The following is a 19,093-nucleotide window of genomic DNA, read 5'->3' as shown; positions in this document are numbered from 1 at the left end:
ACATCTAAATTTAAATAAATAAAGTTAAGTTTTATAGGACGGATGGGGTAATAATGACTACAATACTCTCAATTCTCAAGAAGGATCGCACGTTTCTGGAAACTTAACAACCTTCACACAAGAAAAAAAAACTTAGCCTAACAACACTACTCCATGATTTACATTAGTACCCCTCCGTGCATTAATATTAGATGTTGTAGATACTTTTAAAGTTGATTAGATGCAAACTAAAAGGAGTGAATATGTGCACTAAAAAAGAACTAGATACACAAAAGTGAGTGAATATTCAAAAGACTCTAAACGTTTTATAAAACCAAACAGAGTGAGTATATAAATTGTTGATGTCGCTAGATTCATATTCCAAACAAGTTTGAAACGGTAGAATCTCCGAGACGCATAACCCGCCGGCCTTCTACTACTAATCAAAATGTCCGATCAGGGTTAATTAAATTTTGAAAGCTGTAGGTATGAGTCTTCCTTGCCGGGGACAGAGGGACCATGCTTGAGCGATGCTACAAAATCAGGGTGCGGCAGAGCACATAGCTACCAAGGGCAGAGGGACGTTCCAGCCAAACTGTTTATACATGTTGGTTTAGTTGGCAGTCCAGGCAACACAATGCAAGCATCAAGTATGTCGATGATAAAGAACCAGCCTGCAAAGAGAGCTGGTGGTTGCTCACTTGGTTGCTTCAACTTCCGACAGTCAACCACCTCTTTGTTGTAAATTCTCAAGTGAGAACCACATGGATGAAGAGTTACAGTAGAGTATATATCAGTGGGAAATGGAAAGCAGTAGGAAAACAAAGCTGACATAAGATTGCAGCAGCCATATCTTCGAGATGGAGTGTAACAGCAATTGTCAATAATGACAAGTAATACGGAGTAATAGAGATCAAATATTCCAGTATGTATATGGATCACTTATTAGACTGAAGAAAGGAGATATTCAGACAAAAGAAAAATTCCTATGGACATACCCAGTCGACATGGTATAGAAAAGGTATAATTAAAGGCTCAGGCCCAAGTCTAGAAAGGGTTAAACTCTGACCCATTTGCTTTGTGCTACTTATTCAGTTATTTTGCCCTTGAGCTCAGTATGGTTCTTAACTGATAGTAGCATGTAAATAATGTACCCTTATACCAAATTGGCAAAGACAATATGGAGACACTAATTTGATATGGGAACAGTATAGCACCAAGTCATACTGATTTTTTGTGTTTCCTTTCTTTATTTCCTCTACTACTGCTGTACATCACCATCTGCCACTATGCTGTTTCATTTTTCACAAGATTGCAAGCACATATTGTTATAGCTTGGAAGGACAAACCACATTCCATATTTCTGAACCACTGCCCCAACAGAAGCTACTACTCCTGGTACAACGTCAGCCATACATGGGCACTGACCAAACCAAGTCCAAAGAAGTTCAGAGATACACATATAGCAGGCAGATAGCCAAATTGTTCTTCAGCCATTCTCCAAGCGCAGCATAGCAACAAACGTTCCAGCCATGAACGACATCACTTGCCACTAGCTGCCGCAGCTTGGCTCCCAACCAAGTAGGTGATCCAGTAGAAAAAAATGTAAAACCAAGTTAGTAGCTAGAATAATCAGGATGGTTTGCCGAAAACAAGCTAAATTTCTCGTCTTCCAAATGGTCCGGAACAACCAAGCTAACTCCAACAGCTATCATCAACTCTCTACTATTCCAAGGAAGCAAAACTCCACAGATGATAGGCAGGCACACCGCTGATCAGGGGTGGACCCATGTATAGCTGAGTGGAGGCAGTGGCCCCCACTAAATTTTTGAAATTCCCGTGTTATTTGTCTGCAATCGAAGGAAAAGTTGCAAAAATATGGAATTTGCACTAGAACTGCCCCCACTCAGCTGAATTGCCCCCACTGAACATTTGGTCTGGGTCTGCCCCTGCCACTGATTCTAGAAGATCAGCTTACCAGATTCCACAGATACTACTTAGCAACAGAAAACTACTTATGACTTCTAGAGTTTATTATTGTTTGTTTTTAATTTTACTCATTGGTCGGCCTCTCAAAGGCCTAAGCTGCTGACCGGGTTAGAAAGAACAAAAGAGGATATGTGATGGGATTGCTGTACCAGAAGTTGTCGCTGAAGAAATGGACTCAAGGATATTTTTTTTTCACCCTTGCAAATCTGTAAATGTGCCAAATTATTATTAGTAACAGATGTATGTGCCAACAAAAAGGTGGAGCACGCGTGCCAAAACACATAGATCCAGCATGACCATATGGAACAAGCTAGCAACTATAGGTGCTGAATTTTGACAAGCTGAAATGGTTGAAAAGGATGTCTCATGAAGCTACAAGGTGCAAATGAAAATGGCAAAATGTGCAATGGCAGCAATGCAGGACCGTTCGATAAAAAAAAAGAGCTTATTATACACTATGACGGCATCCAGTGAATATCAACAGCTAATATTGGGCAAGAGTCAATAAAATGCCTCCACTATTCTAACAATCTAACTAGTAGTAATAATTGATAGACAGCTGGGATGTAGCTGTCAGTATGACAACTATTGATTTCCCTTGTGGTGGATCTAGCCCACTCGTGGTTACAAAATCTTCTCATGCATACTTACGTTCCGAACCATGTTCCAATGTCATGCATGAAAGGTCGCATCTACAAAACTTTTTGTTATCAGTTATTTGCAAGTTGAAACAGAATCAAAATAGAAATATCTCCAAATAGAATTTGATTATTAAGTGTTTATCTCTTACTGGATAAAATGCTCAGGATTTCAGGGGCATGCTGCCACAGCCTGACACATAAAAAGGACACAAACTTGAATAAATACTTGGAATTATAGATAAGAAAATCAGCACCTAGTAAAAAAGGGAAGCTTTAATTATCATAAAGAAGTGAAGGTGCATGCCCGCAGATTCCAAAAATCCCACAGATAATGAGAATACTAATATAACAACAGAGGTTGATCTTGCAAACACCAACCAAATCAACATATCACTAACCAGAGCTCTCAAACATTATGGTAGATCAATCAACAACCATATATGAAAACACTGGATTTTGTAGATAACAAGAAGATATAATTTTGGTGCCATCTCATAAGTTAACAAATAGCATAACAAAGTATTGAGTTGTGAAGCACATAAGTTCAGAAGGCCAGAAACTATGGAATCAAAGCATTAGGAGACTTTCATATCATCTTCATGGCGATAATTAGAATCTTATTTCATGGGAAAATATATTGAGTTTTGCACCCAAATCTGCAATGGCCATTTGAGAACATAAAGATATAGTGTGCAGATATGCTACTCATTGAAACTTGAAAGCATTTGCAGAATGCCCATATCTGGGATCTCACTCTCTTACTTCCAATATGTGTTCCAATATGACCTGAGGATGGACAAGATAGCAGTGCGATGCTTTCTTCTCCACTGGATGTTGTCATGAACATATATAAGGTACTAAGCAAACATCCACCACTCTGTTAGGCCAAGAATACCGAATCAGGAATTGTCAGGCTAATACGCAGAGCGAAATTTGATGTGCCATACGCAGCTACCAGTTTCCATGCCAGTTCTTGGTTCATGCAAACATGAGTCTAGCAGGCACCGCCCCTCTACAAGCGGTTGCATAGTCTTCAGCGAGATGTGGTGCGGCTTCCTTGTGAGGGAATATGTACCTCTCCATGAATACCTTCTCGGTGACCTGGACTATTGCATAGTAGCTCGGGTCACGCTTGAGCAGTCCATTTTCCTTGAGAAACTTCACAGCATAAAAGCGGGGTCTCTGCCGGCCCTCCAAGCTATAAGAGAGCAATGCCGGGCGACGAGCAATGTAGGGTGGTTCCAACCCCACCTCACAGATGAGGAATTCTGACCTCCTCTGCAGTATGTCCTTAGAACTCGCCAGCATCGCTGGAAGCCCAGAAACAGCAGTGCCCACCTCAGCATCCGACCACCTGAACGTGTTCTTCAAGTACTCCATTTTGTCCGCGATCTTCCCCTCGCCAAGGGATGCAACAGCCTTCAGCACATGCCTGAACATCACGGACCCACGGTGCCCACCAAGCTCTTCGGTGCGCTCCACCATCGCTTGGACGCGCTCTGGGTTCATTTTGAACAGCCATGGGGAAGAGAGGCACAACTTGGAAATATCACAATCACCTAGCCCACACTCCCGCAGGAACGCGACATTGGGCTTGACCACCTTCTCAAGGCTGCTTCCGAGGAGGCTGGAGCTTCGCCTGAGAAACCGGACGAGGTTCTCGGTGGAGCCGAAGAGCGACATGTAGTATGGTAGATTGGAGACGGCGGATCTACAACGGTAGATGGAGAGGCCGAGCGAGAAGAGGCGCGCGATCTCAGCATGTGAGAGGCCGTGGCCGCTGAGCCCGACGACGATGGGGGCTAGGGTTCTCTCTACGCTGGCGCAGAGGAACTCCGGGTCTTTGGCGACGAGGGCGGCGACGTCTGCGTTGGAGAGGCCGACGCCGTCGAGGAAGGCAAGGACAGCGTCGGGATTGGCGGGGGATTTGAGGTGGGAGAGCTTGGCGGAGGCCTTGAGAGCTTGCGCTCGGGTGAGGCCGCAGGTGGTGACAAGGTAATCCTCGACGGCGAAGCTAGGTTTTGGGGTAATGAGGGGGGCCTTGAAGGAGATATGCCCTAGAGGCAATAATAAAGTGGTTATTATTTATATCTTTATGTTTATGATAAATGTTTATATATCATGCTAGAATTGTATTAACCGAAACATTAGTACATGTGTGATATGTAGACAAACAAGAAGTCCCTAGTATGCCTCTTAAACTAGCTTGTTGATTAATGGATGATTAGTTTCATAATCATGAACATTGGATGTTATTAATAACAAGGTTATGTCATTGTGTGAATGATGTAATGGACACACCCAATTAAGCGTAGCATAAGATCTCGTCATTAAGTTATTTGCTATAAGCTTTCGATACATAGTTACCTAGTCCTTATGACCATGAGATCATGTAAATCACTTATACCGGAAAGGTACTTTGATTACACCAAACACCACTGCGTAAATGGGTGGCTATAAAGGTGGGATTAAGTATCCAGAAAGTATGAGTTGAGGCATATGGATCAACAGTGGGATTTGTCCATCCCGATGACGGATAGATATACTCTGGGCCCTCTCGGTGGAATGTCGTCTAATGTCTTGCAAGCATATGAATGAGTTCATAAGAGACCACATACCACGGTACGAGTAAAGAGTACTTGTCAGGAGACGAGGTTGAACAAGGTATAGAGTGATACCGAAGATCAAACCTCGGGCAAGTAAAATATCGCGAGACAAAGGGAATTGGTAATGTATGTGAATGGTTCATTCGATCACTAAAGTCATCGTTGAATATGTGGGAGCCATTATGGATCTCCAGATCCCGCTATTGGTTATTGGTCGGAGTGAGTACTCAACCATGTCCACATAGTTCTCGAACCGTAGGGTGACACACTTAAAGTTGGATGTTGAAATGGTAGTACTTGAATTATGGAATGGAGTTCGAATATTTGTTCGGAGTCCCGGATGAGATCCCGGACATCACGAGGAGTTCCGGAATGGTCCGGAGAATAAGATTCATATATAGGATGTCATTTTATGTGAAATAAAATGTCGCGGAAGGTTCTATGGAAGGTTCTAGAAGGTTCTAGAAAAGTCCGGAAGAAACCACCAAGGAAGGTGGAGTCCACAAGGGACTCCACCTCCATGGCGGCCAGCCCTAGTGGGGTGGAGTCCCAAGTGGACTCCACCATAGGGGGCCAGCCACCCCCACATGGGAGGTGGGAATCCCACCTTTGGGTGGGAGTCCTAGTTGGGCTAGGTTTCCCCTCCTATGGAAGGTTTTGGTTTCGGGTCTTATTCGAAGACTTGGACACCAACACTTGGGATCCACCTATATAATGAGGGGCCAAGGGAGGGGGCCGGCCACCCCAAGACCATAAGCTGGCCGCCCCCCCTTGAGTGGCCGGCCACCCCCTCCCAAACCCTAGCTTTGCTCCTCCACTCCATATTGCCCGCATAGCTTAGCGAAGCTCCGCCGGACTTCTACACCGCCACCGACACCACGCCGTCGTGTTGTCGGATTCAAGAGGAGCTACTACTTCCGCTGCCCGCTGGAACGGGGAGGTGGACGTCGTCTTCATCAACAACCGAACGTGTGACCGAGTACGGAGGTGCTGCCCGTTCGTGGCGCCGGAACCGATCGTGATCAAGATCTTCTACGCGCTTTTGCAAGCGGCAAGTGATCGTCTACCGCAGCAACAAGAGCCTCATCTTGTAGGCTTTGGAATCTCTTCAAGGGTGAGACTCGATACCCCCTCGTTGCTACCGTCTTCTAGATTGCATCTTGGCTTGGATTGCGTGTTCGCCGTAGGAAAATTTTTGTTTTCTATGCAACGTTATCCTACAGTGGTATCAGAGCCGTGTCTATGCATAGATGGTTGCACGAGTAGAACACAATGGTTTGTGGGCGTTGATGCTCTTGTTATCTTTAGTTTGAGTACTTTGCATCTTTATGGCATAGTGGGATGAAGCGGCTCGGACTAACTTTACATGACCGCGTTCATGAGACTTGTTCCTCGTTCGACATGCAACTTGTATTGCATAAGAGGCTTTGCGGGTGTCTGTCTCTCCTACTATAGTAAAGATTCAATTTACTCTTCTATTGAAAACATTAGTATCAACGTTGTGGTTCATGTTCGTAGGTAGATTAGATCTCTCTCGAAAACCCTAAACCACGTAAAATATGCAAACCAAATTAGAGACGTCTAACTTGTTTTTGCAGGGTTTGGTGATGTGATATGGCCATAATGTGATGATGAATATGTATGAGATGATCATTATTGTATTGTGGCAACCGGCAGGAGCCTTATGGTTGTCTTTAAATTTCATGTTGAGTAGTATTTCAAAGTAGTTGTAATAGTTGCTACATGGAGGACAATCATGAAGACGGCGCCATTGACCTTGACGCTACGCCGACGATGATGGAGATCATGCCCGAAGATGATGGAGATCATATCCGTGCTTTGGAGATGAAGATCAAAGGCGCAAGAACAAAAGGGCCATATCATATCACATATGAACTGCATGTGATGTTAATCCTTTTTATGCATCTTATTTTGCTTAGATCGCGACGGTAGCATTATAAGATGATCCCTCACTAAAATCTCAAGATAATAAAGTGTTCATCCTTAGTAGCACCGTTGCCAAGTCTTGTCGTTTCGAAGCACCTCGTGATGATCGGGTGTGATAGATTCAATAAGTACATATGACGGGTGCAAGACAGTTTTGCACATGCGGATACTAAGGTGGCCTTGACGAGCCTAGCATGTACAGACATGGTCTCGGAACACGTGATACCGAAAGGTAGAGCATGAATCATATGGTTGATATGATGAACACTTTGAGTGTTCGCCATTGAAATCACACCTTTTCTCGTGATGATCGGGTTTAGGTGCGGTGGATTTGGTTCATGTGATCACTAAGACAATGCGAGGGATATTGTTTTGAGTGGGAGTTCACTTAGGTTTTTAATTATATTGAATTAAAATTTGAACTCAATTTGTCATAAACTTAGTCTAAACTATTGCAAATATATGTTGTAGAGATGGCGTCCCCAATCAATTTTAATCAGTTCCTAGAGAAAGAGAAACTTAAGAGCAACGGTAGCAACTTCACCGACTGGTTCCGTCATGTGAGGATTTTCCTCTCTGGCGGAAATCTGCAATTTGTGCTTGATGCACCGCTAGGTGACCCTCCTGCAGAAGATGAATCCGATGAAGTAAAAGCTGTTTACGCAACTCGGAAAACTCGGTACTCTCAAGTTCAGTGTGCCATCCTGTGCGATGCAGGAATCCGATCTTCAAAAACGTTTTGAGCACCATGATCCTCATGAGTTGATGAATGAGCTGAAAGCTATATTCGAGACTCATGCGGCGATGGAATGCTATGAAGCATCGAAACATTTCTTCACCGTATGATGGAAGAAGGCAGCTCCGTTAGTGAGCACATGCTCGCCATGACCGGGCATGCGAAGAAACTCGATGACTTGGGAATAGTGATTCCTAACGGATCGGGATTAATCGTGTCCTTCAATCACTGCCACCAAGTTACAAGAATTTTGTGATGAACTACAATATGCGAACATGAACAAGGAGTTACCTGAACTCTTTGGCATGCTAAAAGTCTTGAGATTGAGATCAAGAAAGAGCACCAAGTGTTGATGGTCAACAAGACCACCGCTTTCAAGAAACAGGGCAAGTCTAAGGGAAAATTCAAGAAGGGTGGCAAGAAAGCTGCCACGCCTCCTATGAAACCTAAGAACGGCCCTAAGCCCGATCTTGAGTGCTATTCTTGCAAGGAGAAGGGACAACTGGAAGCGTAATTGCTCCAAGTATCTCGGCTGATCTCAAGAGCGGCCTTGTCAAGAAGAAGAAAGAAGGTATATTTGATATACATGTTATAGATGTTCATTTCAACGGTTCTCGTTCTAGTACACGGGTATTTGATCTTGGTTCGGTTGCTCATATTTGTAACTCGAAACAGGAACTAAAGAATAAACGATAACTGCTGAAAGATGAAGTGACGATGCGCGTTGGAAACGGATCCAAGGTCAATGTGATCGCAGTCGGCACACTTCCTCTACATCTACCTTCGGGATTAGTTTTAAGCCTAAATAATTGCTATTATGTACCTGCGTTGAGCATGAACATTATATCTGGATCTTGTTTAATGCAAGACGGTTATTCATTCAAGTCTGAGAATAATGGTTGTTCTATTTTTATGAATAATATCTTTTATGGTCGAGCACCACAAAAGAATGGCTTATTTCTATTAGATCTCGATAGTAGTGATACGCATATACATAACATTGATGCTAAGCGAATTAAACTTAATGATAATTCTACTTATATGTGGCAATTGTCGTCTTGGTCATATTGGAGTGAAACGCATGAAGAAACTCCATACTGATGGATTACTTGAATCACTTGATTTTGAGTCACTTGATAGATGCGAAGCATGTCTAATGGGAAAAATGACAAAGACTCCATTTTCTGGTTTGATGGAGCGAGCTACTGACTTATTGGAAATCATACATACCGATGTATGTGGACCAATGAGCGTAGCATCGCGCGGTGGTTATCGTTATGTTCTAACCTTCACAGATGATCTGAGTAGATATGGGTATATCTATTTCATGAAACATAAATCCGAAACTTTCGAGAAGTTTAAGGAATTTCAAAGTGAAGTAGAAAATCAACGTAACAAGAAGATCAAATTTCTACGATCTGATCGTGGAGGTGAATATCTGAGTTATGAGTTTGGCATGCATTTAAAGAAATGCGGAATACTTTCACAATTGACACCGCCGGGAACACCTCAACGAAACGGTGTGTCCGAACGTCGTAATCGAACTCTCTTAGATATGGTTCGTAGTATGATGTCTCTTACTGATTTGCCGTTATCATTTTGGAGTTATGCATTAGAGACAGCCGCATTCACTTTAAATAGAGCACCATCAAAATCCGTAGAAACGACACCGTATGAATTATGGTTTAATAAGAAACCTAAGTCATCGTTCTGAAAGTTTGGGGTTGCGAAGCCTATGTAAAGAAGTTACAACCGGACAAGCTAGAACCCAAAGCGGAGAAATGCGTCTTCATAGGATACCCTAAGGAAACTATAGGGTACACTTTCTATCACGAATCCGAAGGCAAAATCTTTGTTGCTAAAAACGGAACCTTTCTTGAGAAAGAATTTCTCACTAAAGAAGTGACCGGAAGAAAAGTAGAACTCGATGAGATTGATGAATCTATACTCGTTGATCGAGTAGCGCAGATCGAAGTTGTACCTGTACCGCCTACACCGGCAACGAGAGGAAGCTAATGATAATGATCATGAAACTTCGAACGAGGAAACTACTGAACCTCGCAGATCGACAAGGGAACGTGCCACTCCTGATTGGTATGATCCTTGTCTAAATGTCATGATTGTGGATAACAATGATGAGGACCCTGCGACGTATGAAGAAGCGATGATGAGCCCAGATTCCAACAAATGGCAAGAAGCCATGAAATCCGAAATGGGATCCATGTATGATAACAAAGTATGGACTTTGGTAGACTTACGATAGCCGAAAGGCTGTCGAGAATAAATGGATCTTCAAGAGAAAAAGCAGATGCTTGATGGTAATATTACTGTCTATAAAGCTCGACTTGTCGCAAAGGGTTTCCGACAAATTCAAGGAGTTGACTACGATGAGACTTTCTCACCTGTAGCGAAGCTAAAATCTGTGAGGATTTTGTTAGCAATAGCTGCATTTTTCGATTATGAGATTTGGCAGATGGATGTCAAAACGGCGTTCCTTAATGGAGACATTGAGGAAGAGTTGTATATGGTACAACCAAAAGGTTTTGTCGATCCTAAAAATGCTTGACAAAGTATGCAAACTTCAGCGTTCAATCTATGGACTGAAGCAAGCATCAAGAAGTTGGAACCGACGCTTTGATAAGGTGATCAAAGACTTCGGGTTTATACAGTGTCATGGAGAGGCCTGTATTTACAAGAAAGTGAGTGGGAGCTCTGTAGCATTCCTGATATTATATGTAGATGACATATTATTGATCGGGAATGATATAGAACTATTAAGCCGAGTTAAGGGATATTTGAATAATAGTTTTTCAATGAAAGACCTTGGTGAAGCATCATATATATTAGGCATCAAGATTTATAGAGATAGATCAAGACGCCTAATAGGGCTATCACAGAGTACATATCTGGACAAGATTCTAAAGAAGTTTAGAATGGACGAAAGTAAGAAAGGGTTCTTACCTATGTTACTGTGCAAGGTATTGAGTAAAACTCAAGGACCGGCTACGGCAGAAGAAAGAGAAAGGATGAGTAATATCCCCTATGCTTCGGCAGTAGGCTCTATTATGTATGCCATGCTATGTACAAGACCGGATATAGCACATGCTGTTAGTTTGACTAGCAGATATCAAAGTGATCCAGGAATGGAACACTGGACAGCGGTCAAGAATATCCTGAAGTACTTGAAAAGAACTAAGGATATGTTTCTTTGTTATGGAGGTGACCAAGAGCTCGTTGTAACAAGTTACACCGATGCAAGTTGGAACACCGATCCTGATGACTCGAAGTCACAATGCAGGTACGTGTTTATATTGAATGGTGCTGCAGATGGCTGGGCAAGCTCGAAGCGGTGCACGGTGGCGAAGTCTTCAACGAGAATCGTAGTACATAGCGGCTTCGCAGGCTTCATCGAAGCGGTATGGATGAAGAGGTTCATTGTAGAGCTCGGTGTGGTTCCTAGTGCATTGGACCCATTAATCATTTACTGTGATAACATGGGTGCCATCGCCAATGCACAAGAGCCAAGGTCACACAAGAGGTGAAGCATATCAAGCTGCGTTACCACTCGATTCGCGAGTACATCGAAGATGGAGAAGTAAAGATTTGCAAAGTACACACCGATCCGAATGTAGCAGATCCGTTGACTAAAGCTCTCCCTAGGGCAAAGCATGACCAACACCAAAATGCCATGGGTGTTAGGTATATTACAATGTAATCTAGATTATTGACTCTAGTGCAAGTGGGAGACTGAAGGAGATATGCCCTAGAGGCAATAATAAAGTGGTTATTATTTATATCTTTATGTTTATGATAAATGTTTATATATCATGCTAGAATTGTATTAACCGAAACATTAGTACATGTGTGATATGTAGACAAACAAGAAGTCCCTAGTATGCCTCTTAAACTAGCTTGTTGATTAATGGATGATTAGTTTCATAATCATGAACATTGGATGTTATTAATAACAAGGTTATGTCATTGTGTGAATGATGTAATGGACACACCCAATTAAGCGTAGCATAAGATCTCGTCATTAAGTTATTTGCTATAAGCTTTCGATACATAGTTACCTAGTCCTTATGACCATGAGATCATGTAAATCACTTATACCGGAAAGGTACTTTGATTACACCAAACACCACTGCGTAAATGGGTGGCTATAAAGGTGGGATTAAGTATCCGTAAAGTATGAGTTGAGGCATATGGATCAACAGTGGGATTTGTCCATCCCGATGACGGATAGATATACTCTGGGCCCTCTCGGTGGAATGTCGTCTAATGTCTTGCAAGCATATGAATGAGTTCATAAGAGACCACATACCACGGTACGAGTAAAGAGTACTTGTCAGGAGACGAGGTTGAACAAGGTATAGAGTGATACCGAAGATCAAACCTCGGACAAGTAAAATATCGCGAGACAAAGGGAATTGGTAATGTATGTGAATGGTTCATTCGATCACTAAAGTCATCGTTGAATATGTGGGAGCCATTATGGATCTCCAGATCCCGCTATTGGTTATTGGTCGGAGTGAGTACTCAACCATGTCCACATAGTTCTCGAACCGTAGGGTGACACACTTAAAGTTGGATGTTGAAATGGTAGTACTTGAATTATGGAATGGAGTTCGAATATTTGTTCGGAGTCCCGGATGAGATCCCGGACATCACGAGGAGTTCCGGAATGGTCCGGAGAATAAGATTCATATATAGGATGTCATTTTATGTGAAATAAAATGTCGCGGAAGGTTCTATGGAAGGTTCTAGAAGGTTCTAGAAAAGTCCGGAAGAAACCACCAAGGAAGGTGGAGTCCACAAGGGACTCCACCTCCATGGCCGGCCAGCCCTAGTGGGGGTGGAGTCCCAAGTGGACTCCACCATAGGGGGCCAGCCACCCCCCACATGGGAGGTGGGAATCCCACCTTTGGGTGGGAGTCCTAGTTGGGCTAGGTTTCCCCCCTCCTATGGAAGGTTTTGGTTTCGGGTCTTATTCGAAGACTTGGACACCAACACTTGGGATCCACCTATATAATGAGGGGCCAAGGGAGGGGGCCGGCCACCCCAAGACCATAAGCTGGCCGCCCCCCTTGAGTGGCCGGCCACCCCCTCCCAAACCCTAGCTTTGCTCCTCCACTCCATATTGCCCGCATAGCTTAGCGAAGCTCCGCCGGACTTCTACACCGCCACCGACACCACGCCGTCGTGTTGTCGGATTCAAGAGGAGCTACTACTTCCGCTGCCCGCTGGAACGGGGAGGTGGACGTCGTCTTCATCAACAACCGAACGTGTGACCGAGTACGGAGGTGCTGCCCGTTCGTGGCGCCGGAACCGATCGTGATCAAGATCTTCTACGCGCTTTTGCAAGCGGCAAGTGATCGTCTACCGCAGCAACAAGAGCCTCATCTTGTAGGCTTTGGAATCTCTTCAAGGGTGAGACTCGATACCCCCTCGTTGCTACCGTCTTCTAGATTGCATCTTGGCTTGGATTGCGTGTTCGCCGTAGGAAAATTTTTGTTTTCTATGCAACGTTATCCTACAGGCCTCGGCGGAGAGGAAGCGCTGGATAGAGGAGACGGGGCAGGCGGAGGATGGAGAGAGGAGACGGCTGAGCATGGTGCTTCGGAGGCGGAACATGGCGGCGCGGCGGCGCCGGTGGCAACGGAAAGATTCCGGCGGTCTATCTACTTTTTTTTTTGAGCAAAACCCACACCGCCTTTATTAAGATTCAGAAACGGAAATACAACATCCGTCAGGCGGTATGACTAACCAAACACTTCTACCCTGATTATTGTTCACTACGCTTCTCGCAAGGTTGTGAGCATCCTTGTTGGACCTCCGACCTTCATAGCTAATAACGAGCTCTTCAAAATCCCCTCGGGCTTCATTGATCTCTCGAGCAATATGCGCATAAACTCCCATAGTTCCTTCATCCAGGCTTCGAACGACATTTTGACAATCTGTCGCCACCTTGACTCGGCGAGCATGGATATCCTTTGCCAGCGCGATAGCTTCTCTGCAGGCCATAGCCTCAAGAGTCTCAGCCGTTGTGCACCCTGGAAAGACAATTGCCGATGCTCCCATGAACACACCCAGCTCACTCCGTGCCACAGCAGCTACCGAGCCTCTCCTGGTGTTCTTCCCCACGGCTGCATCTACATTGATTTTCACCATCCCCGGAGGAGGCCTAATCCATCCTGGTGGCGCCTGGGTTCCAGTTCGAACCCTGTTCTTGCCACTTGAATCATTGCAAATACTAAGATCCACAATAAACCTCTCGACGAAGCAGTGTACAGTTAAGGGGCTCTGATACAACTGTTCGTGGATAGCCTTCCGTCGCGCATGCCAAATTGCCCACAGCTTCACAAACACCCTCGTTTGTTCTTCCTTCTTCAGTGTTGCTATCAGTGTGGCAAGCCAGGCACGCGCATCTCCATCATCTGAGCATGACATGTGCTCGATGATACTTTCCTCCTCCAAAGCCCACACACATCTGGACGTGGTGCAGTCTATTAATGCATGCCGCCATGTATCGTGTGCACCGCAGAACTGACACGCACTAGTGTCCGCCATGTGCCTGCGGAGTCTCTCCGCATTCGTTGGGATTGACTGTTTAGCTAGTCGCCACAAGAAGATTTTCACTTTGGGTGGCACCGGTGTACTCCAAAGCGCACTCCACTGTTTCTGTATCTGGGCTTCGTTCGAGCCCGCAGCCCGCTCCTCGAGCCAAGCTTCTCTTCTGTCTACTGGTCCAACGGAGGCAGGCGCGACTGGACCTTCCGGGCCGGGCCATGTTTGTCATTTCTCCGATATGTTACAGCCTAGAAGAATTTTACATTAGCTCAAAAGAAAAGAAGAATTTTACATACTTTTCTCAAAAAAAAAAGAAGAATTTACATACAATTTCAAAATTGGAAATTTTACTCTCAGTCCATAATAAGCATCAGGGTCAAATTAGCTCTCCTTAATATGAGTAGGAAGGAGTACTAAGAAAATTGAACACAAATAAAATTGGTAGACACACATTGTTTTTCCACCAAGGAGCATATGATTCTGGTTTTTTATATAAAATTTTAAATATATTATAAAATGTTAAAAAAATCGATAAAAAATGTCGCGCATATATCTTGATGTTAATTGTATTTCACGTGAGATATTGATACCTCTAATCTAATTTATGTTCGTTGGCTGCCCTCTGTACGTTGTTAGGAGGACGGACCCCTTCCTTGACGGTTCTTTGTTTATTGGTAGGTAAAAGATGAGACATCCCAGCGGTGGTTTAATACGCGCTAGATAGCACTGGTTTAATTCGGTCGCACATGGGACTTGAATTCGGGTGGGCGAGCTCCCGACCATGAGCTCAAGCCACCAAGCAAGCGCTTTGTTCTCAATCTAGACAGAACTAGATTTGTGACAGTTAATTTGGATCATATGGAGTACAAGAAAAATCTGAGTAGGATTATATCATGGAGGAATAATTTAATAATCGATTCTCACAAAAGTTATCGTGTAACAACTCATCTTCTTACGGGGAGTTATAATTTTTTCCTCATGTTCAAGATGTTCGAGTTTATATCAAAAATCACATAGATGTTTATACCCATCCAGTGCTTGTGACTTTGAAGGATTTTATTTTATAGTGTATTGTTGGTAAGAAGAGGATGACAATACCAACAATGATTAACTGTTGGTTTGAATTAAAGAAAATACAAGCCCTGATTTGGAGGTTATTATGGGATTCCACTCAAATTACGCTAGTTTATCCGCAATCAAGTTTCATAGTTCTCATCTTATATCTGAATAGCACCATAATTCATCTTCATCGATGAAGCGCATAACGATATTGGTTGTTCCAACGCGAGGGTGTGATGAAAAGCAGAGCTCGACAAAACAAATTGCGGATCAGTTACTAGTGGGTGGAACATCACCTTGACTTCATTATCTTTTGTAGAAGTTGCCGAAACAACATAAATTGTTTAGACTTTAAAATGTTTATGTACAACATTTTATGTATTGTGTTCCATGATTACAAATCCAAATTTAAATACTCCTCTAAAATAAAAGAAAAGGATCACAATGAGTTTCAGCTAGTTTGAAACAGGCTGTAAATTAGGTGACCTACAAATACGGTCCAATCTTTTTTACTTTTCAAGTTGTACTATTCTGTTTTTTAAATGCTCTACAAATACGCCAGCCGAGATCGGCTGCATCACAAGCCCAGGTGCACCGGATATGTTCTCCCTAGCTGACGACAAGAGGAGTACATCGAGCTTACAAGCATGGACGAGGTGAGGAGTCATACAATTGGCATTTCCCAACATGAGTAAAAGGCAGAAATTGCATGTACAGTCTTCAAAATCACGTGTTCCCTAGGTTCATGAACTTTCACGTGCTATAACTCAAATCTTGCCACCCTTTTTGGCTGAACCATACATTCTCACTACCCCGTTATCACATAGAGAAATGTTGCCACACAAATTCAACAATTACCGCATCAGTTTTGGGACACTCTAATCGCTGCTAAACCGCCAATGGAGAGATAGGTAGATTGTCGTGAAGGCACAGCCATAACAACTAAACAATACGAACTTCATGTACAGGTTATTTTAATTCGGTGCAAAATGAATCTGTTACAACAGGAAAGCAGCCCAACAGATTGACACTGCAAGAAACTTGATCTGATTAGTCCAGCAGCAGAGCAAGTGACCTCCCTTCCGACTCTATATGCAGGTTCCAAAGTGAAAGTTCAAAGGTGTGCAATAATCGTCATAATCCTTCACATGTCCATCTCCAGGCCAAGTATGCAAAGAGTTGATGGTTGGTTGCTTCAACTTCGATAGTTAAACACCTCACTGTTGTAAATTCTCAGAGATAACTACATGGATGAAGAGTTACAGTAGAGTATATTATTTAGAGCTATCAATGGGAAATGGAAATGAGTAGAAAAGAAGAACTGAGGTAAGAATGCAACAACCATATCTTCCAGAAGGATTGCACTAACAGCTATGCTCTTAAACAGAACAATGAAAACAATTAATAAGATAGTCGAACATTCCAGAAGATCTGATGAAAGAAGATATTCAGACAACCGTCTTTTTTCATCTGGAATACCCAGTAGAGGGCGCATCAGTGCCTTACACATGGTATAAAAAAGGTATAATTAAAGGCTTAGGCCCAAGTCTGGAAAAGGTTAAACTCACCCCTTGCTTCTAGTGCCACATATTTGGCCTTTGAGCTCCTTATTGCATTCTTCAATATTAACTGCTCAACTCATTATTCCATTCTTCAATGTTAACTGCTCAACTCATCAAATTTGATCGTCTTTCAGAAATCTTATGTACAACGCATTATTTGAGCTATTTTTTTGACATGACTGGAAAAATACTATGTGACTTGGGTAGCATCAAAATTTATTAACTGCAAAGCCTGTGCTTTACTCTGATCATAAGTCAGAAATAAACTGTAGATTCAAAATCCATATAATCAAAGTATAGGTTGGAAAGGGGTCCACCAAAGTAGCCACCAGAGCCTACCAATTACAAAAAGGTCTACACACAATTAGGTTGGAAACAATACCCTGTCAAAGCAAAAGCAAATATGGGCACAGAGTTAAGGTAGGACATGCCCTTGAAGTAAACGCCACAGTTTTAAGAAATAAAACTATTAGATAGGACGAAAAGACTATCTACTTGCACTGCGAACAATTAATATAGATCTTACAGTTTTTATTATTATTTTGTTTTAGTAACCAGCCTTGCAGTCTTGTTTGAATTTTCATGGTGCCAGTATAATAATAAAAGGACAGAGCTACGCGGCGGTGCCGCACGGATGCCTCCCGCGTGCGACGGCCCATAATACCATGCATATTCTAATTAATGTATGCGGGCCCATATATGACTACATGCAACATGAAACTATAATAGTATATTAATATTTATGCGCTTTCTGTCTACATAGGCATCTGTACTTTTGTCGAAAGAAGCTGCAGCAAAATCTCGGTCACTTGCAGCGTCAATCAAACTAAAATCTAAAACCGTACTATGTAATGTGATTAGTTGCCAGTTAATTAGTTTAGTGCAGGATTAATAGTTGCCAGCTTAATTACCCGTAGTGTCCGGGCATGTTGGAGTAGGACAAGTTATTAATTCCCGGTTAATTAGACCTGCTGCCAGATTAATTTGGTATTAATTACCCGGTTAATTAGGCCTACTGCCAGATTAATTAGGTATTAATTGCCCGGTTAATTTAGCTTACTGCCAGATTAAATTGTTAATTGTGTGTCATATTAATTAGGTGGAGTAAAACTACCATATAATTAATCCTAATTACTGGAATAATTAAGCCTAATTGCCGAATTAATTATTCCTAATTTCCAAATTAATTATCCATGTACGTTTTCATCTGCATGTCCATGGGAGAGAGGAGGATTAGGCCGGTTTGAGGTGACACCACCGGCGAGCTCGAGGCGCCTCCATCAGCGACTTCAAGGCGGGCGCGGCTGACGCCGGCGTGCAAGTTGAGGAGCAACGCCTGTGGCTCTATGTGCTCGCCGCCGTGCGCCTCCCCGCTGCATGCTCGCGCGGCGCCGGCCTCCCAAGTCTGCGTGCTCGCACGGCGGCGGCCTCCCCCGCTGCTTGCTCGCGCGGCGGCGGCCTACTCCTTTCGCCCCTCTCCGGCGAGCCCACTGCCGTTGTGTGCTCGCGCAGCGGCGTCCTCGTTCCGCCCCTATGCGGCAAGACATTACTAGACGAGCACTTCCTGTGATGGCCTCACAGAGAGAGAAAGAGAGAGTTTGGGTGCTTCAGAACTTGCGAGAAGATAAGGCAGTGGGAATGAGTGGATGTCACGGCTCCTATAAGGACACGATGACGTTTCCCCAGTCATACCCGCCGCACCGCGAGCGAACCGTGCGGCGTCGCTCGGTATCATTTCCCATAATAAAAACAACATGACCAATAGGAACAACAGATGCAACAAGGAGAATTTCAAGACAAATGTTTTACATGGATCAACTATCCACTAGGTTCAATTGGATGGCATAAATGTAGTTGTATTTTAGTACATATCTAAACTAGGAGGTATAAGTTAATGCTCACATACAACATAGGCTATTTGGACAATAACCTAGATTCATATATCACCGGTTCTTCGATGCCAACAATTTGAGTTTGATACTGAGGATATAGAATGAGCAGCTG

At 43.4% G+C, this 19,093-nt stretch overlaps 1 protein-coding gene across 1 annotated transcript; it reads right to left on the bottom strand.

The window, feature by feature from the left end:
- Nucleotides 1-1,317: 1,317 nt before the first annotated feature.
- On the bottom strand, nucleotides 1,318-14,348 carry LOC127308016 (uncharacterized). Its single transcript, XM_071822148.1, has 3 exons — nucleotides 13,739-14,348; nucleotides 2,620-4,666; nucleotides 1,318-2,174 (listed from the first exon to the last, which is right to left on the bottom strand). Exons 1-2 carry the CDS (start codon nucleotides 14,346-14,348, stop codon nucleotides 3,588-3,590), a joined length of 1,689 nt encoding a protein of 562 aa, XP_071678249.1. The 3' UTR covers nucleotides 1,318-2,174; nucleotides 2,620-3,587.
- Nucleotides 14,349-19,093: the final 4,745 nt, after the last annotated feature.

This window comes from Lolium perenne, chromosome 6, assembly GCF_019359855.2.
Source record: "Lolium perenne isolate Kyuss_39 chromosome 6, Kyuss_2.0, whole genome shotgun sequence".
Classification (NCBI taxonomy): domain Eukaryota; kingdom Viridiplantae; phylum Streptophyta; class Magnoliopsida; order Poales; family Poaceae; genus Lolium; species Lolium perenne.
This window is presented reverse-complemented; position numbering and strand designations above follow the sequence as displayed.

Coding starts and splice junctions, on each gene's coding strand:
- LOC127308016 (XM_071822148.1), bottom strand. CDS start 14,348: ATGTCATGCTCAGATGATGGAGATGCGCGTGCCTGGCTTGCCACACTG. Junction 4,667..13,738: donor GCTCGTTATTAGCTATGAAG/GTCGGAGGTCCA, acceptor TATTGCCTCTAG/GGCATATCTCCTTCAAGGCC.